Source organism: Drosophila sechellia, chromosome 3L, assembly GCF_004382195.2.
Source record: "Drosophila sechellia strain sech25 chromosome 3L, ASM438219v1, whole genome shotgun sequence".
NCBI classification, from domain to species: Eukaryota; Metazoa; Arthropoda; class Insecta; order Diptera; family Drosophilidae; genus Drosophila; species Drosophila sechellia.
Genome location: NC_045951.1, coordinates 1,618,643 through 1,641,442, shown reverse-complemented (window position 1 = coordinate 1,641,442; position 22,800 = coordinate 1,618,643). Strand labels below are relative to the sequence as shown.

General features: G+C 49.9%; 7 protein-coding genes across 11 annotated transcripts; 3 read left to right on the top strand and 4 right to left on the bottom strand.

Moving 5' to 3' along the window:
• Nucleotides 1–6: 6 nt before the first annotated feature.
• LOC6610355 (ATP-binding cassette sub-family B member 7, mitochondrial) lies at nt 7–4,686 on the bottom strand. Of its 2 annotated transcripts, none has more exons than XM_002034905.2 (6): nt 4,550–4,686; nt 2,625–2,751; nt 2,141–2,366; nt 1,926–2,080; nt 518–1,866; nt 7–442 (listed from the first exon to the last, which is right to left on the bottom strand). In XM_002034905.2, the coding sequence occupies exons 1-6, from the start codon at nt 4,664–4,666 to the stop codon at nt 185–187; spliced, it is 2,232 nt and encodes a 743-aa protein (XP_002034941.1). In that variant the 5' UTR covers nt 4,667–4,686; the 3' UTR covers nt 7–184. The 2 variants fall into 2 exon arrangements, with proteins under 2 accessions (XP_002034941.1, XP_032573525.1); XM_032717634.1 differs by having other exon boundaries at nt 2,141–2,264.
• Nucleotides 2,779–4,642, bottom strand: LOC116800929 (SET domain-containing protein 4). The gene is made up of 2 exons (XM_032717636.1): nt 4,550–4,642; nt 2,779–4,319 (listed from the first exon to the last, which is right to left on the bottom strand). Exon 2 carries the CDS (start codon nt 4,251–4,253, stop codon nt 2,913–2,915), a length of 1,341 nt encoding a protein of 446 aa, XP_032573527.1. The 5' UTR covers nt 4,254–4,319; nt 4,550–4,642; the 3' UTR covers nt 2,779–2,912.
• A 249-nt stretch (nt 4,687–4,935) lies between the features above and the next one.
• On the top strand, nt 4,936–5,823 carry LOC6610354 (protein OPI10 homolog). The gene is made up of 2 exons (XM_032717639.1): nt 4,936–5,462; nt 5,548–5,823. Exons 1-2 carry the CDS (start codon nt 5,067–5,069, stop codon nt 5,743–5,745), a joined length of 594 nt encoding a protein of 197 aa, XP_032573530.1. The 5' UTR covers nt 4,936–5,066; the 3' UTR covers nt 5,746–5,823.
• On the bottom strand, nt 5,778–18,476 carry LOC6610352 (2-oxoglutarate dehydrogenase-like, mitochondrial). Of its 3 annotated transcripts, XM_032717633.1 has the most exons (10): nt 18,079–18,474; nt 17,581–17,944; nt 17,448–17,520; nt 17,081–17,391; nt 16,212–17,026; nt 15,998–16,152; nt 15,045–15,942; nt 14,827–14,981; nt 6,407–6,648; nt 5,778–6,349 (listed from the first exon to the last, which is right to left on the bottom strand). In XM_032717633.1, exons 1-10 carry the CDS (start codon nt 18,304–18,306, stop codon nt 5,868–5,870), a joined length of 3,723 nt encoding a protein of 1,240 aa, XP_032573524.1. In that variant the 5' UTR covers nt 18,307–18,474; the 3' UTR covers nt 5,778–5,867. The 3 variants fall into 3 exon arrangements, with proteins under 3 accessions (XP_032573524.1, XP_032573523.1, XP_032573521.1); XM_032717632.1 differs by having other exon boundaries at nt 5,778–6,648; XM_032717630.1 differs by having other exon boundaries at nt 5,778–6,648; nt 14,827–15,942; nt 18,079–18,476.
• On the top strand, nt 7,550–12,486 carry LOC6610353 (titin). Its single transcript, XM_002034903.2, has one exon. The coding sequence runs from the start codon at nt 7,599–7,601 to the stop codon at nt 12,177–12,179; it is 4,581 nt and encodes a 1,526-aa protein (XP_002034939.2). The 5' UTR covers nt 7,550–7,598; the 3' UTR covers nt 12,180–12,486.
• On the bottom strand, nt 18,472–20,276 carry LOC6610351. The gene is made up of 3 exons (XM_002034901.2): nt 19,868–20,276; nt 19,718–19,810; nt 18,472–19,659 (listed from the first exon to the last, which is right to left on the bottom strand). The coding sequence occupies exons 1-3, from the start codon at nt 20,084–20,086 to the stop codon at nt 18,496–18,498; spliced, it is 1,476 nt and encodes a 491-aa protein (XP_002034937.2). The 5' UTR covers nt 20,087–20,276; the 3' UTR covers nt 18,472–18,495.
• A 166-nt stretch (nt 20,277–20,442) lies between these two features.
• Nucleotides 20,443–22,518, top strand: LOC6610350 (TOX high mobility group box family member 4). 2 transcript variants are annotated; one of them, XM_002034900.2, is made up of 2 exons: nt 20,443–20,635; nt 21,178–22,518. In XM_002034900.2, exons 1-2 carry the CDS (start codon nt 20,549–20,551, stop codon nt 21,844–21,846), a joined length of 756 nt encoding a protein of 251 aa, XP_002034936.1. In that variant the 5' UTR covers nt 20,443–20,548; the 3' UTR covers nt 21,847–22,518. The 2 variants fall into 2 exon arrangements, with proteins under 2 accessions (XP_002034936.1, XP_032573528.1); XM_032717637.1 differs by lacking the exon at nt 20,443–20,635 and adding an exon at nt 20,703–21,113.
• The last annotated feature ends 282 nt before the right edge of the window (nt 22,519–22,800 follow it).

Genomic DNA, 22,800 nt, shown 5'->3' with positions numbered 1-22,800 from the left:
GTCCAATTTCTCTTATCGCATATCTACAGCTGTATTTACAAACGTCACAATGATACTTTAAGCCTATGAATAGCGAATCTACGGGCCAGGAGGATTCTACGTTGAATTTAGTGGCTAGGGAGTGCCAAACGAAGGGGATGGTTATAACATTATAACAAACACATACATAGGCTAGGAGCCTCGTCTACGCCACGCCCCGCGTCTTCTTCGCTTCCACCTCTTCATTGATCTCCCGGCTCGGGTCGAACTGCTGCGTCTGCGTCTCCCAGAGGCGGGCATACAGGCCATTCTGCCTCAGGAGCTCCGAGTGGGTGCCACGTTCCCCTACACGTCCGTTCTCGAGCACCAGAATCTCGTCCGCATCCTTGACCGTCGAGAGACGGTGGGCAATGCAAATGCTGGTGCGTCCTGAGGTAGCGCGGGTCAGAGCTTGCAGAATGTTCTACAAAGGGAAGAAATCCGATTCCGTCAGTTTATAGAAGTTAATACCTTTGACTTAGTCGATTCCAACACTCACATGTTCAGTTATCGAGTCCAGACTGCTTGTAGCCTCGTCGAAGATCAGAATGGGGGTGTTCTTTAATATGGCCCTAGCGATGGCAACGCGCTGCTTCTCGCCACCAGATAACTTTAATCCTCGTTCGCCGACCTGAGTGGAGTACTGTCCTGGCCAGCTCATGATGGAGTCATGCAAATCAGCCATGCGGGCAGCATTCTGCACCTCCGCGTGGGACTTGGACAGGTTGCCGTAGTGGATATTGTGCTCGATGGTGTTGTGGAATAGCACCGAATCCTGCGGCACCACAGCAATAACCTTGCGCAGGCTCTCCAAGTCCACGGCGCTTATATCCTGGCCACCGATCAACACTTTACCAGAGTTTGGCTCAAAGAAGCGGAAGAGAAGGCGCACCATCGACGATTTTCCTGAGCCAGAGCCGCCCACAATGGCGACGTTTTTACCGGCGGGTATGGTGAAGGACAGGTCCCGGAAAATGGGCTTGCCAGGTTCGTACTCGAAGTTTACGTTGCGGAACTCAATGGATGAGTTAGTGGTGTCCACAAACAAGGGCTGTGCATTGGCGGCCGTCTGAATGCTACTGTCCACGTTCATCAACGTGAACATGGCCTGCATGTCCAGCAAAGCCTGCCGAACCTCGCGATAAACACTGCCCAGAAAACCAAGGGGGATCGAGAGCTGGAAGAGCAGGGCGTTGACCATCACCAAATCTCCCACCGTCATGTTGCCCTGGGCAATCTCCTTGGCGGCCAGTACCATAATCAGACTCAGTGCGCTGCTAAAGATGGCGTTCTGGCCAAAGTTGAGCAGTGCCAGACTGGAGCTAGTCTTCAAGCTGGCCGCCTCATACTTCTTCAGCACCTCGTTGTAGCAGCCCGCCTCGTACTTTTCGTTGTTGAAGTACTTCACCGTCTCGTAGTTGATCAGCGAGTCCACGGCCTTGTTGCCGGCCTCGTTCTCCGCCTGGTTCATGAAGACACGGAACTGGGTGCGCCACTGGGTCACACTCAGAGTGTAGGCGGCGTATATGCCCACGCAGCCCATGCTGACACCAGCGAAAGCCAGGCCACACTTCACTCCCAGAATACTGGACACGAGGGCCAGCTCAAAGATTGTCGGTACAATGTTGAAGACCATGGCGGAGAGCACAAAGTTAATGCCTCTCGATCCTCGATCGATGGTCTTTGACAGTGCTCCAGTTTGTTTGTTCAGGTGGAAGGCCAGATCCAGGTTGTGCAGATGCAGGAACACGTTGCTGGCGATCTTTCGGATCGAGTGGTGGGCCACCTTGGCAAACACTGCATTCCGCAACTCATTAAAGCCCGCCGCACTGGCTCTAGCAATGCCATCTGCGGGAAATAGAGAGTTAAGATCTATTATGATAGGGAACTCAGGCTAAGAAACCTACATCCCAACATCAGTGCGGTGGCTGCGGAGAGGACCGCATCCGGGGCAGTGTCCATGTTCAGCGTTGTCATCGTGTCCACAGCTCCTTTAAACAAGAAGGGCACACAGACGGTCAGCAGCTTGGAGCCAGCCAACAGACCCAGGGAAATACCCACCCTGTCAGTTTGGAAAACAATAAATATTAAAGTATTCTCAGGCATAGTTAGATGAACTTACCGCTTTCGCACCAGTGGATCCTCCTTTGGCCAGATGTAGGCCATCATGGCACGCAGCATATCCTTGGAGGTGACCTCCGGAGCGTCTAGCTTGCCCAATCCCGAGCCACCATCGCTGCCGCCCCCTATATGAACATGACATAGTCGTGATTGCTGTTGTTGTGGGCGGTAAGGTCGCTGCCGCTGTAGCGTTGTTGTTTTTGCTGCTGCTGCTGCTGGGGCTCCACCTGCATTGAATTCACTTGGATGCAGCCAAATTCAGACAGGCGCTCAACACAACAAGCGCACAAACAAACAAAGTAACAAACGGACGCACGTACTCGGTCCACAAAACAAAATTAATTTTGGGTTGGTTAGTCAATAAAAAAAGCGTGAGATGCTAGTACTAAATAAAAAGCCTGCGGATCTGCAGGGGTGCTGTATTAATCAGGGTAGTCGGGCATTGGTTATTCACTGGGTAACTGATGCTGCGCCACGGCACCTACCTTTGGCCTTCTTGCCGAATACTCCACCCAGGAGCTTGCTGCCCGGCGTGGGCGTAAACGGGGTAATCTTCTTCCGCTTGGCATCGCTGCTGTTCTTATCATCAACCTTAGTCAGCGAAGAGTACAGCTGAAAGGGGTCCATTACAAAATAAAGTTTAAAGTTTTCTGTGATTTATTACAAAAATGTAAAGGCCTCAAACAATATAAACTTAAGTAGTTCTTCTTTAATAACTACTATTATTCATTTCAATGCCTTGTTGTAAATTCTAAGCTCAGCCTAGACAGCTGCTATGCACCTAGATGCACCGATTGAAAGTCAACGAGGTAACGGATACACTCTTGGAGGTAAGACCGTGCTACTGCACCACTTTCCGTCAGTTTGGGAAGCTTATCCAGCTCTCTACCAAATATCTCATATTCCTTTATTTTGTATTCTACGAGGCACGAAAGCTCTGGCTGCACGTCCTGAAACTGCTCGGCGTCTCCAAAGGCAATCTGGTTGAGGATGTTGGGAAAGTAGGCCTGCTGCTTGAAGATCAGGTGCAGCACCACCCTTAGGTTGTGAGAGCATCCATCGTCGATGTGCACGAACATTTGATCGTTCAGATTGTGCTCCCTGATGAATTTAAAGATGTTCCGGTGAAAGGTTTGCGTTGATAGCTCCTTGTTGTGCTTAATCATGTGCTCAATGTCCAGCAGGGACACTTCAAAGTAATCGTGTTGATTTTCTCGTAGCCAAAAGCCATATTCTGTCAATAGCTTAAAGTTGGGCAAAGCACCGTAACTGATGAACAATTGATCATATGGTTTGGTCTTGGAAAACGGTAGAGATTTTAATGTTAGGACGTAATCAGGACCTTCAATCCCTGCTGTGATGTCCACTTGATCTGAGTGGTTAAAAAGATCCAGGAACGGAGCCAATGCCAAGTTGGTGTCCCCACTGATAAGGGGCTGAAAGTAGTTGCTCTGCTTTTTCAGAAAACGGGAACTAAGGTGAACGCTTCTGGTGTTCACGCTGAAGTAGGCCCACTTAAAGTGTGCGAGTGTCCAAATCTCCTGGCCGTAGCTCTTCCCACAGCAATCGCAGTTGTGTACAATGTTTTTAATTATTTCAAAGTATCCTCTTATCTGACGGTTCTGAGCCACGGTCCGCTCTAGCAGGGATTCTGGCAGACACTGTAGCTCGGGTATGGAGCAAAAATACGGAGTGGAGTAGCACCTGGGCAGGGTGTCCAAATATGCAGAGTAAGTAGAGGAGTGAGTCCCTAGCGAACACTCCTGCAGGTGCTTGTGGTACAAAATATAACAGGCTATCAGTGCCTGAAAGGAAATTCTGGAGTCCTTGTCAAATAACTCCTCGTTGAAGAGACTTTTGAATGGCCCATCAGATTCCAGAGTCGCTATGCTTATGAGACAAGCAAGGGGCAGGCGAATTAGCTCATCCTCCGGGGAAAAGATGTCCTGTTTAGAGCATAGTCCTCGACCTGTCTGTTCGTAGTATTGGGCAGACAAGTGAGTGTGGTTCTGCCAGCCAACGGAGTGCAGATGAACGTAGAGGTCGTGCAGGGAACCCGAACCCTCATCAGAGTTCTTGGCCCTCTGATGCCGGCGACGCTGCGTGCGACCCATTGTCCCCAATACACGATCGAGCCTCCGAGTCTGTGTGTGCGCTGTTTTGGTCTAACTCTATGCTTGCTGCAACGAAATAAGCCATAGCGTAGAGCATTAGTTCAGGATTGATCGAATGAAAGTGGAGAAGGACCAAAACAACGCACACGCAGACTGCTTTCCCCGCCGATCGCTTGCTGGCCCCACTCAATCAAACCGCCAATTCATTGCGTATTTACGCGTAATTACGAAATCGTAATCTAGTCTAGATAGTCTGGCAGGTGGCCTTGAAATGGGTCTAGAAGCCGCGCACTCACCACTCTTGCCTGCACGTGTGTTCCCGGTCCCTTAGCGAGTGTGTAGCATTTCGCGCGTCCCAAGTGGGCGGGTAGGTGGATGCTGCACTGCTTGGTCAGGTGAAGGAGTCCGGCCATTACTCAATTGCCAGGCGAAAACAAAATAAAGTCCCTCTTCTTTCGCACCGTCCCTGTGTTTTTGCTACGATATCAGCATTCGCATGGCAGCGTCAGCTGTTTGGAGTTGCCGTATCGCTGTGAATGGCACGCCAGCTAACAGTCGCCTGAACCAGTTCCATTTAAACTAAAAAAATGCTAATATTTTTAGGATTTTTGAATATGCATCAACTGTCAGAGCATATGCAAGCAACAAATTCCAATTTAGTTTAATATATTTATTTTTTGTTAGAAACGTAGTGGGCTGTGCACCATAAGACATGAAAGCATCGATAAGGTAGTTCCTTTTTGCGCATCTCCATATATCTCCTCCCCCAACAAAGCGGGCATATCGGATTCTGGAATAGTCCACCGTTGGAAAATGTCGCTATTCGGTCTGATAGTCTCCGGACGCCTGCCCCAATCGGATTTTGTGGCCGTGGACGCCACCAAGTTGCTCGTGAATGTGCCCGACATAGAATCCGTGAACTACCTGGTAGTATTCCTCACCGGCGTATCGCCCCTGCCCGTCGGCACCTCCGCTGCGATATACTTCAGCTGGCCGGACGCGAACGCAGCACCCACATGGCAGTACCTGGGTCACATAAACAACAACAAGCCATCAGCCATCTTCAAAATCGCCCAGCTGAAGAAGAGTCACGAGCTGGAGGCCCAGGCTCACGGGATGGTCTTCGGCAGCCAGGAGATCTCACACATCGCACAGATTGGAGTTTCCCTCGAACCGGAGCTAACAGTGGCCCAACAGACGCCAGCCGTGGTAAGTTCTGAAGATCAGTAGTTGCCAACCGATTTTGTTGGCCCAATAATTGCGATTCAAATCTAACCCCATTTCCATTTTTCAGTCCACTGCCAACGACAACAAGCAATTTGGGCAGCGAATGTTGGAGAACTTCTTCAACTACGCCTCCAGCTTCGGAGTGGCAGCCAGAGACATCCCGCCCATCTCGAGCGAGACCTTTGTGCCCTTCTCCGTCGTCCAGACCTGGTATACGAATTTCCAGCGTCGCATGGAACAGAACCCAAACTTTTGGAAATACTGAGCAAAAGACAATGGAGGCGTCGCCTCCACAAGTTGTTGATATTACAAGCAAAGTTTTATATTTATATTCTTTCTGTAACTATTACCTATCTTTATTGGTGGACTTACAAAGGAGGATTTAAACTAGGGCTGTGGTTTTGTTGGGTCCAGTTCCGACTCCCCGGGAGTGCTTTGGGTTTCATTTCTACTGCCGGAATCTTTAGCAGTTCTCCGCTTTATGAACTCTGTGTTGGAGGGCGCAGTCCGGAATGGTACACGAGGAGTAGGCGTCGGAGCTGGAGCCGACCCTGATTTCTTTTTGCTTGAGGATTCTTGCCTTGTAGAAGGAGATATGCCGTCGTGAGCGGGTGAAGGCGGCTTTCTAGACGGACTGCGAGAGGCCGATGCCGTGGGAGCTACACCCGGTGCTGGAGCCGAGCCTAACCTCTTCCACGCTGACGGTGATGAGCCATCGTGGGCAGGAGCATCTGGTTCCATTTTTCGAGCAGCCGAAGCGTCATCAACCAGATCAGGAGGTGGAGCCGAACCGGACCTCTGCTTTCCACCCCTTGGAGGTCTACTTGGCAGACTGATCAGTGGCTTACGTGGTGCTGGACCTGTAGGAGCTATAGACGCAGATGGAGACGAATCGGATCTCTTTTTTCCTCCAGATTCGCCCTTACCTGGTGGCGGTGACGAACCCTTTGGTGGAGAGGCTGGTGGCTTAGTACTGGGTTTCGATTGTGCATCCGCCTTGGCCTTAGCCTGCTGCTTCTTGATCCGATCCTCGATTCGCTTCTTGTTCTCCGGCGTCAGCTCCCCGAAGATGCTCGTGATCAGGGCCTTGTACTCGCTGTAGTGCTGCACCTTGTTGCCCGTCGCTGGCGAGGCGCTGGGCGGTCGTCCGTGGTAGGACACGCAGCGCCTGCGAGGAAGAAACAAAATGGGATTAGAATTGCTGAATGGACACCCAGTATTTCCCCACGTCACCCAAATAGCGCCGTGCTCTGTGGTCTATTTAAACAATAGCATTGTCGGTGGGCGATGCGAGCTGATTTTTATTCGGTCTCTTCGCCTATCGTTCTTTTTGTGGCCCGCAAAAAACCAATTTGGCAAGCTGACATATATATTTCGGCTATATAGTAGACCCTATCCCATGTGCATATAGACGACTACAAGAGCGCTCCTCGGTCTGCCCAGCATCCGAAACACGCGCGACCTCCCCTGACCAAACTTTGATTTCTATTGTTTTACAAGATCTATCAACATTGATATGCCCTGTAGTTAATTCACGAAAAGACCCATGAGTCTACATAGGAACCATGTCTAGTTATATCAGATTAGTATTATCTACTTTTTGCTGAAAGGAGGGAATTTTTTAATAAACTAATAGCACATATTTTAACACTGGGAAGATAATAAAATTATGTTTACGTTGGCTGAGAGAACATTATTTGTTGGGAAATTATAAATACTAAATACTGTCTTGAACAACAAATAGCTTCTTTTTATCTTATAGCACCAAATGTTGCGAACAGTTTTATTTTGGTTATTTGAAAAATATGACTATAAGTATCCATCTGCAGGGCATTGTAAATTCGATTCTATGCTCACCAGACGCCGCACAACTCATATGCAATTACATAGATTGCAGACTGATCAATGATCGGATGGTTGCCAGCGAGGCGCAGCCACTGGGAACGGATTGAGATAGACGGATCACGGTGCAGCCGGCGACGGATTGCGCCAGTTTAGCTTGCAACGTGTTGAGTGAAACATAGTCGATAGTGATCGGAGGAATAAGCCCGCTTTGGTCGCTTGTTGGCCACGACAATAGGTCAGCAGGAGAGCAAGTTCCACGGCCACGCCCACAAGATGACAAACACACAGCAGGCGGATTGGCCGACGGAGTCGGGGGAAGCGGAGGAGCAGACGACATTTATGTCGCAGGCAGCAGCTAATAATAATATTCATAATTCGCAGTCGCTTGTTTATGGCATCGAAAATCAGGGAGCTGAGTCAGCCGTGTTTTGTTGGTCAAAGGCGGCGGCGCCGGAAGTGCTCAGAATGGCAGGGCGATTTCCGGTTGGCCAAGCAATCACTTGGCAGAGCAGCTTCCCCATGAATCACGCGAGTGGAAGCAGGAACATGCAGGTCTGCCACCCATATTACCAACCAATGCAAGCAGAAAAGTACCCCTTCCATCTGAATTCAAGGAGCAGCCAAGGATTTCCCTTGCTTTGCTGGGATGTAGCTTTCAAGAACCAGAAAGACGCAGAGAACCACACAATTTTAAGTGAAACTCAACTATTCAGCCCACATCAAGTATACGCACCGTGCACAGCAAGATTCCCCATACATCAAATATACGCCCCGTGGCAGATGAACTTTCCCAAGCTGCTGCAATTGCCCCGCAAGAATTCCGACGGACATTTCCCAGAATTGAGCACCACCATGACCCGACGCGGACAGGTGGCCACCGCACCCGCTGAGCAGGCGTCCCAGGAATTTCCCATAATTAAAAAACGATTTGTTAGCTTTCCCAATTATCGAGCAATGCCTGAAGATGGGCCCGAATACCCACATCCACATCCACCCACCGCCGCCACAACAACAATGACGCAGCCGGGCCTCGACAAAGTCACCGAAATAGATGGAGGAGGCGGAGGAGGAGCTGGTGTACATAAGGTGCCGCCGATGCTTGATAATGAACCCGAGGCCGAGGAGCAGACGGCGACGGCAGAAGCACTCCCATTCGCATTAAACTTGAACGTGGCAAGGGAAATCGAGCATCAACAGGCGGAAAATCTTAATGACGCCTTCGGCCAGCGGCGACACGACCACAAAAACGACGACGCCATGGATGGGGCCAAAAATAAACGCGAAATATGCGAGCAAAGCAAATTAGAGAAGGCCGAAGATCATAATGAGCCAAATATGAGAGATCGCGAGCAGCAGTCAATATGTTTGGCCAGGGAGCAGACAATAGATGCGAATGGGCAACAGCATCACCATCGCCATCGCCAGCAGCAGCAGCAGCACCAAATTCAGAATCTGAATCGGAATAGCAACCACCAGCAGTCCGGCGATCTCTCAGATGCCCGCGAATCGTCGCCAGAGCAAGTGTACGTGGATCTCGGTCGGCTACTGACCCGCGAGCGGAACCCAAATCCGAATCCGAATCCAAATCCGAACGCGAATCGAACTCGGCCAAATATAGAATTACTGAAAAGCTCCGTGCGCGCCTTCCTCGCCGAGAGGAACTGGGATTGGGACTGGGAGCTCCTCGACCTTTTGACCGACGCCATCGAACTGATCTGTGCCCATCCGGAGACGGGTAACCTTTGGAGCGAGGCGGCCGCCGGAGCGGACATGACCGTGAGCAAAGTCAGCGAGGAGCGGGAGACAGATACGGTGGTCGAGGTTTACCCCGCCGAGCAACTGGATCAGCCGACGGAACAGGCGGATGACAACAACAATACTAGCGCCACAGAGCAGCAGCCCAGCGAGATGAAGTACGAGCTGAAGACACCCAGTCCATCACTGCCCAGCAGGAGTCCGCGTCCGGAGTCGCCAGTCTCTAGACTGGGTGCCACGAGTCGTAGTATACGCAATGTGGAGCCGAGTGCTCCCGCTACGCATGCTCCGTTGCTGGGCGATATAAAGCGCACCTCCATCAGCCGCGACAGCACCTCCTCGATCGATGTGGATTCTGTGCTACCCGAAAGAACACGTCTGCGGCGCCAGCGACGCGCCCGGTCGCAGGACTCCGTGGAGGAGAAGCCCGAGGATGTGATCGAGCGGCTGAACAAGCTCAAGGCAAGGATCTCTGGTGCCCTCAGCGAGGTGAAGGGAGTGCTCAAGCAGTACAGCACGGAGAGCGAGGCGGAATCTGCGGCGGAGCAGACCCAGTCGACACCAGCTGGAGATCAAGCTGCTCCAGTGTCCTTTCGCTTTGTGAAGAAAGTGCGGCGACGCAGCTACTTTGATGAGGCCGAGGAGGAAAAGGAGCAAGCTAGAGAGGAACTGGTAAATGCCTCCAAGGATACTAAGGTGCACAGAGAACAGACACAATTTGCTAGGGAGCTCTTGGAAGATTCAGCAGAACGGGAAGCCCAAGCAAATGGAAAGCAGCAACTTAATGCAAGCAAAGAATCAAAGACTAGTGAAAAGGATATTAGAAAGGAGATTGAAGTCAGTAAAAAAGAAGAAAAGAATCATATTCAAGAATCGAAAGAGTTGGAAACCCAAGATGGAAAGTTGCAAGAGGATCAAGATAATTTGGATGTCAAACTACCCAAGGAAAGAAAGGTATCTTCTGAGCCACTGGAGGAGAAACTTGGGGAGGAGGTTACAAAATCGCCTACTAATGAATCTAAAGATTCTAAAATCTCAGAGGTAAAAGGAGAAGAACCAAAAATCAATGGAGAGCTACCGAAGACAGCCGAACAAGTCAAGCAGCCCGAGAAGAGCAAAACCCAGGCTAAAATTGAGTTCCTGGCCAAGGTGCAGAGTGAACTCAAGTCAAAATCCGTCAAAGATGTTACTCCCAAGGAGCAAACTACCAAGGAAGAAACCGTTAAGGGGCTCTCTCCGAAAACAGAAGCGACTCCTAGGGAATCGGAACCCAAAGAAACCAGAGAAGTAAACAAAAGTAATGCTGTGTCGGAAATCAAAGCATCTGAAGCAGTTGAAGTGCCACTGCCAGATGAGTCACCCACATCGCCACCAGCGTCCAAGACCAAGAAGAAAGTCATCGTGAAGGTGAAGAACCCCAGACGCGCCTCGATCGCCGCCGTGGAACCATCCAAGATCAAGGTGGAGCCGGCCGTCGAGCAGAGCGATGTTCTCATCACTCAGAGGCGACCCTCCGACTCGGAGGCGATTGTCAAGCGCAAGAAGAAGCAGAAATTAATGGGCGACACGGCTGCCCCATCCACATCTACATGCACATCCCCAAGAGCAGCATCATCGACAACAAAAGATTGCATTGGCAACTCGAGGGAAACGGCATCGATAGCCGAGGAGAAGGAGACGGCCACCAGTGAACAATTGGCTACGCCAGAGGTCACCGCGGTGCCAGCCAAGTTGCCCATTGCCAAGAGCGGCCAAGGAACAGCGGCGACTGCACCACCAGTTGTAGTTGCAGCAGCAACACCGGCGACAACTGCAACACCAGCGGCCAAATCAGAGATCGATGCCGATCCGGCGATTGGCAATCTAGCGCCAGCAGGCGATCGAACCAGACGCGCCAGCCTGAAACTAGCGGAGTTGGTTGGTGAATCGGTGCTGGTGGTGCCGGCAGCAACCGCAGCCCCGCAAGATCCATTGCCCGAGTCCAAGGAACCCATCATCGATCAGGAGGCGCTGGTGCCAGCGACGCCGCAACAGGTGGCCATCAGCGCTGACATTGCGCCGCAAATAGCAGCGACATTGAGGCACGAAGAGTCATCGCCAGAGCAGCAGGCACACTCGTCCGCCGAAGCTACAAAAGCCGGAGAGCAGACGCCTCCCGGCGACAGTCTAGTCACCATGCCGGAGCTGAAAGTACTCGCCGGACCGGTGCAGCCCGTCAAGATCGAGACGGTCGAGCAGCCGCACGATGCGGCCAAGAATCAGGAGCCGCTCGTAAAGAAGAAGCCTACGCACCTGAAGAAGCTGGTGCGCAAGAATTTCATTGACAAGGAGCCCGAGAAGCAGGAGAAGAATGACTCCAGCAAGCTGAGCAACATACTGCGCGATAGGAACAAGATCAACGAACTGTCCTCCAGGATCAACAAGCTTACTCCGTCCAAGAAGCAAGCGAAACCAAAGGAGGAGGCGAAAAAGGCAACGACTGCAGATGAGGATAGCGCAAAGCCTGAAGAAGAAACTCCCGTGGAGGAAGCAACTGCCGAAATCCAAGCTCTCGAGGCGGTCGAACCGGAACCTGAAGTCGAGCCTGCGCCGGAGCCCAAGAAGCCGCGCAAGATCAAAAAGAAGGTGATCATAAAGCGACAGAAGCGACGCCTCTCCGTCGGTGACACATTCTTCCTGCAGCCGGAGCCCGAGGAGCCCGCCATCCCGGAGGTGGAGACCATCGAGCGGGCCATAGCCTACGTGACGGACGATGAGGAGGAGCCCAAGACGCCCGCGGAGGAGCCCGAGCTGGCCAAAGAACTCAAATCCTGCCTACACGTAAGGGAGTACAAGATTGGCGACCTGGTGCTCTACGCGGAGCGCTATCGTAAGACGCAGGTGCGCTGGAAGCGCGGCCGAGTGCTGGAACGGATAACCAGCATCTCGTATAAGCTGGAGATCGAGGGAAAGGAGGTGCCCGCCCACGTCAGCTACATCAAGAAGTACACCGGGCGGAAGGTGCGCTTCGGCACCAAGGAGTACCTGGAGATTGACTACGAGCAGGTGGCCGAGGAGGAGCGCCGGGCGGCCAGCTACAGCATATGGAACATGGTGTAGACGCCAGTAGACCAGCAGACCAACCCACCGAATCCCACCCAGTGGTGTCCCGTGTCCCGTGTCCAGCCATCTTTGAGTGCAATTAAAAAATTGTCCGCCATGCGAGGTAATTTTTTAAGGATCTCAACTCGACATTCAGTTACGTTATAGTGATTCGTCCTAGTCAGTCTATAGTAGCCTAGTCTTATGTGTATCCTAGTGTTTAGTGTAACTTATTCCAGGCCTTCGTTTACATCTAAGTATAATCTGTATGTGTAATTATAAACAAGCTATTTACTGATAAATAAAGCGGAGAATATTTCAGTTATGCGAGGTGGTTCTATTTCGGGCCGCTCCAAACCCAATTACTCATAAAACTTTTACGGATCTGTTTATTCCGATGTGCCATTCGGCGATTGATGCTTCCCGCGATTCTCGATTCTCGATCCTCCTCCCGTTGTCCGGTTTATTTATAAAGCCTATCTGAGCAATCCGATGAATGAATGGTTCGCGACCTACCAGGGTCAGGCGAACAGCTCAATCAGCAGTCGCCATTAGATGCCACCCACTCCATCAGTGTCCAAATAGCCCCCAAGAATACCCCAAATTCTTCCCAGAGAAATGCGTGCCATTAATAAAACTTTGGCGGGATTTGGCGTGCAGTGGCCTGCATTCGATGTATATACATATATCTCGGATATATAGAAAACGAAACAAAAGCATTCCGCCCAAGATCATCGGACATTTCTCATAATTGATTGTCAAGGCGTTTGGCTCGGCGCTACAGGAATTCTTAGCGAGAATCTCTCGCAATTATCTGAGATTTTAATTCGCGCTGACAAAAACAACAAAGAAGCTCGGAAAACACACATCGCACATGCCACCCATAAACATCTACGAACATCATATCGCTCGGGGATTCGGTTTGGGAATGGGTTTGGGGATGGAAATGGGAATGGGAATGAGGCATGCCATCATATAGTAGACGCGGACCTGCGAATATGCTACATTCCTAAGGCCTCGGGCGGGATTTTCATTCAGTTCTCGGGGCTGGCAACCAAGTACTAAATGTGCGATCAAGACATTATGTGAGTCTGGTGACGAGTACACCGGAAGAAATCAGCTGTCAAATAAATTATGCCAAGCAGGCAAACAAAGGGGGTACTTTGTGACATTTCTCAATCACAGAAATCAGGTAATTTTAATAAATCAATTTAAATCAGGTGTATTTATAGGGTTGATTGATTACGAATGCAAAAGAAATTCCCAAAAGGTGAAAGATACATCTGTTCATAACGCCAAAAGTGAAGGAAATCGCTCACATATTTCTAGAACCTATTTTTTCCAGTGCACCTACACATTTGCACGAAGCAATTGAAAAACAAAGCACATTTCATTCTATATGTTCGGAATTTCGAGTTGAGCGATAGTTGGGAACACTTATGAAGACCGAAACATCAAAGATTTCAAGTGCAGAGAAGAGTCTTCGCAGGCGGCCTTTTGCTCATGAAATCATATATCTCTTTCGTACATAATATTTTGAATTTCCCCCAGACGTGGTTTTTCGTGGTCGGGGCGGCAATATTGTTTCCATAAATCAGCGCCGAAATCTAGCGCAGCACTGCCGTTATTAGGGACCATTGTTGGGTCCGCATGCGAATGAGACTTTGGTGGAGAGGCGAGATACAATATCTATAAGGTCTATAAGGCGGGCATCCGAGGATGCGGAGATGCGGGGATGTGTTTCGGTATCAAACGCCGCGAATCTGTGCCAAGTTCCTTGCGCCAGTTCGACATGGCTGTCCGCGATCTGCAACGAGGTCGTTCGGACCGGGCCAATTACTAACAACGCAGTTGCCAAATTGAACAAATTATTTGGAGCCGACGGCAATTGATCGTTGCGGAGCCTACTACGGAGTAACCTAATTTATTATGCCGACGAGGTCAGAGAATCACCTAACTATGTGGTAGGTGGAGGGCAGGCAAACGAACTTTCGGGGGCGCCAGATGAACTCCGGCGAGGCCAAGTGCGTTACACCACCGAAAACCAAACAACTATATATTTGGCAGAGTTTACAGAAGCGGTCTGCAAGATTGTAAATATCTCTGGGGCAGAACAACCTTGGCACACGTTTGATTACAAATGGATATCAACACTCAACTAGTGACAATGATTAGTGCCTAGTACTTTGATTAAGTGCCATAGGCACTAACTTAAGTTACATGGAACAATGGAACTGAAAGTTTTGGGGGGAGAAATTGAAAACAGTCGTTTTTCAGTTTGTGATTGAATTCGGCCATTTCAAATCTGCATAGATTTCTGTCATCTAGACCATGCAAATGAATATACCCCTTCGTGCTTGCCAAACACTGGGTATCTTAGCTAAAACCTGTGCGGTTGGCATGCTTTTGGCTCGGGTGTCACCATCGCTAATCGCCATCACCATGACGCAGTCCGCCGCCATCTTGCCACCTCGGAATCTCGGCTGTCGAGCGATGATAGAGGAGGAGGCGTCCGCGGAGGAGGCGTCACCAACAACGATTGACACCGATCTGAAGGTGCGTCGACGCTAATCGCACCTGAATTGAATCACCCGAAGGGGAGTAGCCCAAGGCCTGGCATTGCACCTTGGCATTTGGGAGACGGGGTGTACTATCTAGGACTTACGATTCGTTTTCGTTCTTGAGGAGCGCCGTATCGAAACGCGGCTGCACGTAGGACCAGCCGCCCATGTTCTTGTGCTCCTCCTGGGCCCACAGCAGCTCCGCCTTGGGATACAGCTCCAGCTGCTGGCTGATCAGGTCGTAGGGAAAGGGACAGAGCTGGAGGATGCGCGGAATCATGGTTATCGTGAACAAGAGGCGTTGCGGTAGGAGGCGTCTCACCTGTTCCACTCTCACCAGGGCCACCGTCTCCACCTGCTCGTGATCGTCGCGCTCCTTGACGAGATCGTAGTAGACCTTTCCCGTGCAGAAGACAAGCTTCTCAACGCAGTCGGGCTGCTTGCCGGCGGGTCCTTTGTCGGGAATGATGCGCTGGAAGCAACTGCACTCGTTGAAGTCCTTGAAGGGACTTCGCGCCAGCGGATGGCGGAGCAGTGACTTGGGCGAGAAGTTAATCAGTGGCTTCCGGAAGCCCATCTTCACCTGGCGGCGCAGGCAGTGGAACAGATTCGCGGGCGTGGAGAGATTCGTCACAATCCAATTGACGTTCATCAGCTGGCGAGCCACGAAGTCGGCGTCGCAGGTGTCCGGATAGACGTCCGGATCGTCGTCGCTCATCTGCAGGAAGCGCTCAATACGGCCCGAAGAGTGCTCCGGGCCCATGCCCTCCATGCTGTGTGGGAGCAACATGACGACTCCGGACTGGCGCACCCACTTGGTCTCGCCGCTGGCTATGAACGTGTCGATGATGCACTGCGCCGTGTTGCAGAAGTCCCCAAACTGGCCTTCCCACATGACCAGAGCATTGGGACTGGCCATGGAGTAGCCGTGCTCGAAACCGAGGACCGCACACTCCGACAGGGAGCTGTTGGAGACGGAGTAGGGCGCCTGGTCGGGATAGAGGTGGTCCAGTGAGTTGTACACCACCTTGTCCTCCGACTGGTGGTGCAGGACGTGGTGCCGGTGCGAAAAGGTGCCGCGCTCCACATCCTGGCCGGATAGTCGAACGTGAATGCCCTCCTTAAGGAGCGATCCGAAGGCGAAGGCCTCGCCCAGCGACCAGTCCGCCACTTTATCCTGTACCATCTGCGTGCGCTGGGCCAGTATGCGAAGGATGCCCCTGGAAAGGATTGCCATGGTTAGAAAGGAATATAACCCACCCATTCTGTACTCACTTGTGTGTCTCGAACTTGTGCTCCGACGGGGGAGGAGTCGAGAACATTTGGCCAATCGTCTTCAGGGTGTCTGTGCTGATGCCAGTGGGGCACAGTTTCAGGCGATCACGGCCCTCGAAGAATCCTGGCCAGGGAGAGTCGATCCAGGAGGAGTACTGTGGAATGCGGATGGCCAGTTGAATGGGGCGACTGGCTTGTCAGCAATTCGACTCACCTTTATGGTCTTGATGGTCTTGGACTTGGCCCAAGCCTCCTCGCAGATCTTTTCGTAATTGGACACCATTGCCTTGAACTCGCTGTCCGTGACGACCCCCTCCTTGATCAACTTATCGGCGTAGAGCTGGAGGCACGGCTTCAGTTTCTTTATGCGCTGGTACATCAGCGGCTGGGTGAACATGGGTTCATCCGCCTCATTGTGCCCGTTGCGGCGGTAGCCAACTATGTCGATGACCACGTCCTTCTTGAATCGTGTCCGATAGTCGATGGCAATGCGAGCGCTCTGGATGCACGCCTCCGGATCGTCGGCATTCACGTGCAGTATCGGAGCATTCACCACCTTGGCAACGTCCGTGCAGTAGCGCGAGGAGCGGGAGAAACGCGGATCTGTCGTGAAGCCCACCTGGTTGTTGGACACAATGTGAATGGTGCCGTAGGTGGTGTAGTTGGGCAGGTCGGACAGATGCATTGATTCGTAGACCACGCCCTGACCCGAAAAGGAGGCATCTCCGTGAATGATGATGGGCATCACCGTGCTGCCACATGTGTCGCCCCGTTGGAACATCTCCGCTCGGGCCTTACCTAGGAGCACCGGGTTGACGTGCTCCAAGTGAGAGGGATTCGCCACCACGGTGATGCGCACCATGCGGTTTGTCTGCCGGTTGAGCCGCTCTTGAAACACACCCAGATGGTACTTAACGTCCCCAGATCCGGAGTCGGTGGCCTGCAAACCGTGGAACTGAGACAGGATGTCCGAAATGGGTTTGCGACAGATGTTGGCCAGGACATTGAGGCGCCCTCGATGCGCCATTCCTAGAAGACGTTTACGATTAGTGATAAAAAAGGTTTTGGTCCCTTGTGATGTACCTATTAAAATTGACTCCACGCCTTGGTCCGTAGCCCGGTCCACTACCTCCTTTATAGCGGGTATCATGATGTCGCAGCCCTCCAGTCCGAAACGCTTCTCTGACGAGAACTTCTTCGCCAGGAAGTTTTCGAATCCCGTCGAGCGAGTGAGACGCTCAAGGATGAGCTTCTTCTCCTCCTTGGTCAAGTCCAGGCCACCAGGCTTCTCGAAACGGTCGCGAATCCAGTTGGTCTTTGTCAACGACGTGATCTGCATGTACTCCACTCCAATGTGGCCGCAATAGATGCGCTCCAAGCGATCCAGGATCTCTCTGGTGGGAAAGGTACTTATTATTTTCTCGATGGGTTGGATCTATTGAAAACCCACTTTAGTGTCAGAAATTCCTGATCACCGCCTATCATTGTGGATGAGGGCAACTTGAACACGGTATTGAGGTCATCTGCAATAAAGGAATATAGATTCAGTTATAGATAACTTCTAACCACAATAATTAGCTTACTAAATATATAGGAGAAGTGCTGGCGGAGCACCTCCCTAGCGGCGTGTCGTTGGCTGCCATCCACCGACGTACGCTTCTTCGGACCAACAATACCCAAGGGATCCAGATCGGCGGCCAAGTGACCGCGCGATTGATAGGCCCGGATGATGGCCTGGATCACGTGGTGGTCATCAATGTTCTTCCAGTCGCTGGGAGGTGCGGCTGGAGCTGCAGATGCACCGCCGGAAGCCGTCCTCTCGCCCGACCGAGCCTTCACAGCTATCCTTTCAACCGGAGGACGTCTGTACTTCCGGGAGTGCGCAATCTGAAGAGGACGTCTCTTGCCGGTGGACCCATCGTTGCCGCTGAACAGCTCGCTCCAGGACTGCATATCAATTAGATATTAATTTAAATACATTTATTCAAACAATATAAAATAATATAATATATTTATAATTATTATGAATATATAATATAATTATTCAAACAATATTAATATAAAGTAACTATAGGACTCACCTCATCCACGGAATTGGGATTGCGCTTCCACTTGTTGTAGAGTCCCTCGATGTAGGCGGCACTGCATCCATTGGCGAAGGAGTCGAGATCATGGACACCTCGCCGCTGTGAAGTCGTTTGAATGGTGCGGAGGGCTTGACGGGCGGGGACGTGGTGGTCAGTTCCCCGCAGACCCAGTGCCAGGCTCCTCCTTATCCGCGCCAGACTCCTCAGACGACATTGGTTCATGTTCTACAAGGGACTACCGAAATACCTGCTAAATTTTGAATTTGGTGCTTAGGGTTCGAAGGCTGAGAAAGTTGTGAGTTCAGCTCATATTAGTAATCACTTGTGGCAAGACATGCTGAGATTCGATAGGCCAGTTTCAGTTCGAAGTATGGAGAGGCTGCCCATCTTCTTTCCTGGATTCCTAAATTGCTAATCTTGAGTTGGTTTTCGTAGGCTTTTAACTGCTAACTCATCCCAATATATCCACGACTTGTCTTCGCCTTCTTTTGGTGTATTGAAAACCCTCAAAGGAATGTATTTTTCAGTTTTCGGCTTACTTAATTTGGATTTGTCCGACTTGGAAACGGGATTGGGCTTGATATTATTATCCGATTTTGGGATAACCTTCTCTTCGGGCTTAAATACCCTTAGAGCCGTTTTGAAATTCTTTGGCTTTTTTTTGGGAGTGTTTTCTAACAGCTTCGGTGTTGTACTGCCTTTCTTTGGTTTCTCTGGCTCAATAGATTCAGACAACTGCTCATTTAAGGCGATGTCATCAATATCGTTGATTAGTTCCTCAAGGGTTTCATATGTATCGCTCTTGTGTCTTGGAACATGTGTGCTTTTCTTAGTTTCTGTGTGTGGTTGTGGTATATTAGAAGATGCAATGGTTTCTTTAGCTCCGGGCTCCTTAGGACATTTTGAAGGCAATTGGATTTCCTTATTGGTTTTGCTTTTATTTAATCTTTCCTTCCTTAGGCGTAGTCCCTTTTCGAAATAATTTTTAAAGTACATGACGTTAATTGGCTTTGAATTGGTTTTTGAACGCTTCTTCACAACCATTACTGGACCAATATGCCGCTTATACTTATCCAAGGCGTGTGCGTGTTTCCAAAATTTCACAAAAATTTCGAATGAGCCGTATTTCTTTTGAAAGTTGTTGCGTGAGTTTCCGGTTCTTCTGGAACCCGTCAAGATTTCTTCATGCTTATGTGGGTTTTCTGGCTTCTCTGGAGTATTTTTTTGCGACAATTTTCTGTTCAAGTTTTTGGAAATGTTGTGTGCCATTTCATTCCCCATTAAAATCGATGTATGAGCTTTACTGCATGTATTTGATCCGTCTATTGAACAGCCTTTCAGGATGCGATCTTTGGGCAATGTGGGCAGTTCCGGTTTGTCGTATATGCCACAAGTTCTGATATTCGTTGAGTGTGAAAGCACTCCAATATCCTCCTTTTGAGACTGAGCCACGCAACTGTTGAAGTCCGCTTCCGAAGTGTCCAAAGGACTCTGCAGTGCCGAAGAAGAGATTGCTTTTCTCCTTCCCAGAACTGGAGCCCCAATCGCTGCATCTGTTGGCGATGTGGTTCCTATCTGTGATTAAACAAAGAACTTGAATAATGATAATCATATTAAAGAAGATCGAAATTACCGAGGGAAGAATATCTCTTTCTGCTTCTTTGTTCAGAGGCGGTTGCGAGTCTATTTGTTTCTCTACCATTCCCTTGAAGAAATTCTGCCAGGTCTGCAAAATCAAAAAGCAATGTAAATAGGTTTATTGGCCGCAGGTCACATAACCCACTCCATTGACCGAGTTATTGTCCCTCAGCCACGTGGCGAACAGGCACTCCATGTGCCTGGCATTCGAAGTACTCGCCAGAGCATCCGATTCGAAGGAGCCCGATCGGTGTCCTGCAGACGCCTCTTGGATGGAGCCCACACTTGGGAGCTGGCATCGCTGGGAAGCGAGCTTCAGAAATATGCGAACATTGCTCCACGGCATTCTTTTGACACAGATCATATGTAAATTTTGCACTTTACGGTCCAAAAAATTATTCTATTGCATCTAATCTATTTTTAATAAAACTGTCAATTTTGATCACAGCAGCGTTGACTAAATATTTTTAACAACGATACTTCAGAAGCGGAACCGGAACTATGCTGGAACAGAAGTGGTTCCCTTTTATTTTCGTTTCTATCCAGCAATTATATTGGTTTAAAAAATTTAAAATACTTTCAAGAAAATACATACACATTTTGATTTAAGTTTAACAAAGTTAAAAAACAAGTTATCAAGCTAAAATATTTGTCAGTGATAAAATTCAACTGGTTCCATTTAGAGAGCAAAACAGTATTCGAAAATTCTGTCCCGGCGCATTTACCACATACCCGCCTGCGGTCACACTAATTAAAGCCCACGATAAAACGCCTGGAATTGTTTAATTTTATTTGTAAATAAGCCTGGGAGAATTGCAGGAGCGTCATGAATCAGTTCCATACTCCTTCATTCGGCGACGAGGTGTTTGAGCTGACCGACACGCCGGCGGAGAGCCAGAGCCCCAGCCAAGCCGTAAGTGGAGGAGGGTCATCCCATTTAGGGTCCAATCCGGTGGGGCAGGGCGGCCAACTGGACAAATGTACACCGGCTGCAATGGGAGTTTTTACAGCTGACCGACCACCGTCCGCCTTAATTGCCGTGCATCGATGGCCGTAATGGTTTTTTAATGAGCGGGAGAGATCGGAATCGGTATAGCGCGACACACTAGTTTGTTGTAGCTTCTGCGTGCCAGCGACCAGCTGGAGGAGGTATCTCTCCTCTGCTCCCCCACCCGCTGGGTTATCGCTTGGGCGCGCGGGACAAACGACAGCTTCTTATCAGCAAGCGGCACGCACACACAGTCGCACAATCAGTAGCGCAAGCTACACGCACACAGCACTACAGCCCCGCCCCCGCCCCCGCTATCCCCGTCCAACTGATCTGGGCTTGGGCAAGCGATTTGTACATTAGTTTAGTTGCTCACTCTGTGATTGGGATGAAGAAGTTTCTAGTGAGCGCACTGGGACTGGGGCCATTTATCAGCCACTAATATTATGCCCTTTGTATCTTTGCAGTCGCGGAGAATGCTTAGCCTGGATCAATCCATGTTGAACGACGATGACGAGGAGAATTGCGACACATATGCCAGCGGCGGCGGTCAGAACTTGCTGGTTCAGCCGGAGCAGCAGCAGCAGAACCAGGCCATGGCGCAGGCACCTTCCAAACCTCTGGCGCCCTTTGCTCTGTTCTTTCGGGACACCGTGACGGCCATCAAGCAGCAGAATCCGTCCTGCTCGTTGGAGCAAATGCAAGTGATAGTGCAAACCATGTGGGAGTCCCTGGACGAGACGCAGAAGAACGTCTATGCCCTACGGCACGAGCAGGAGAAGCGCGAGTATGTCCGTCTGATGAGGGGCTATCGCCACCAGCTGTCCGAGTCGGAGGCCGCGTCGGAGTCAGAGGCCCCACCACCAGTAGCTCCCAATCAGCCAGCCCCTCTAGTCACAACCAAATTGGGGTCTGTCGAGGATCTGCAACAGTCGGTGGATGCCCAGCAGGAGCCGCCGCCCGATCAGATACAGCTCCTCACCGAAGCGGCTAGGGTGCAGAAGTGCACCCGGGAACAGTGCAATAAGCCGGCCATCATAAATCCGGACTGGGAGGACGAGTACTGCAGCAACGAGTGCGTCGTCATCCACTGCCGGAATGTGTTCAACCACTGGGTAATATCCATGAACTCATAGCTGCCACCCGCTACGCCGAGTCTAGATGTAAACTCTTTTCATACGCTGCACAGTTCTAGCCTGGCGAGCCCACATTCGGCATGCTGAACGTATATTATTAAGGATTATATGATTGGGAGGCACTTAACTATACGATAATTATTGTAATCCCAGTTTCAATTGTAATTAGCATCTGTGGGGAATTTAAATGAATGCGGAACGCGCTTTGTATGATACTTTAATTGTAGGAAATAGCGAATAGATAATATGTAGAACGGAAGAATAAGAATTTACAAAGCATTTGATTTGAGGCCCAATTGATTCATAATTTGGATAAATTGTAAAGTATATTGTTTTTATTTAGAAAAGATTTCACTATTAGTTGGTAGCGAACTTTATTTTTAAGATTCCTCTCCCAGCCGAATGAAAATAAAAGCCATTTTTAATATATGGTAACTTTTAATAAATACACACATTTATTACTCTTGCACTTCATTATCAATGTATCAATGCCGTTGCTTACAAAAATTCACTTTCGCTCGCTTCGTTCAATATTTACCAAATAAGTAAAATTTATAAATAATTTTAAAAATAAAATGTTAGAGACGTTTCCTTGGTTGCCTTGCTGAAGTAATGCGCCATTGTTACGAGTACGAGTTAAATAAACAACAGTATAAAAAGTTCAAGCTTAAATTATAGAGATGGTTTTCCATCCACATCCCATCTCATTACATAGACAGAGTTGCATTGGGCGGGCTTTGACAATAAAGCGGGAATAGAGAGAAAAGGACCTTAAATGCAGCCTGCAAAGCGCATAAAGCATATAGTAGAGCATCCTTGGATCCACTAGATCGTACTTTGAGTAGAGAGTTCGGGTTATAAGCACTTGTCGCTTGGCATTTAACGTAAACATAAAGCGAACTCTAAATAATATCACCAAATACTTGTTTTCATTTTCAGTTTCTTGTTTTGTTT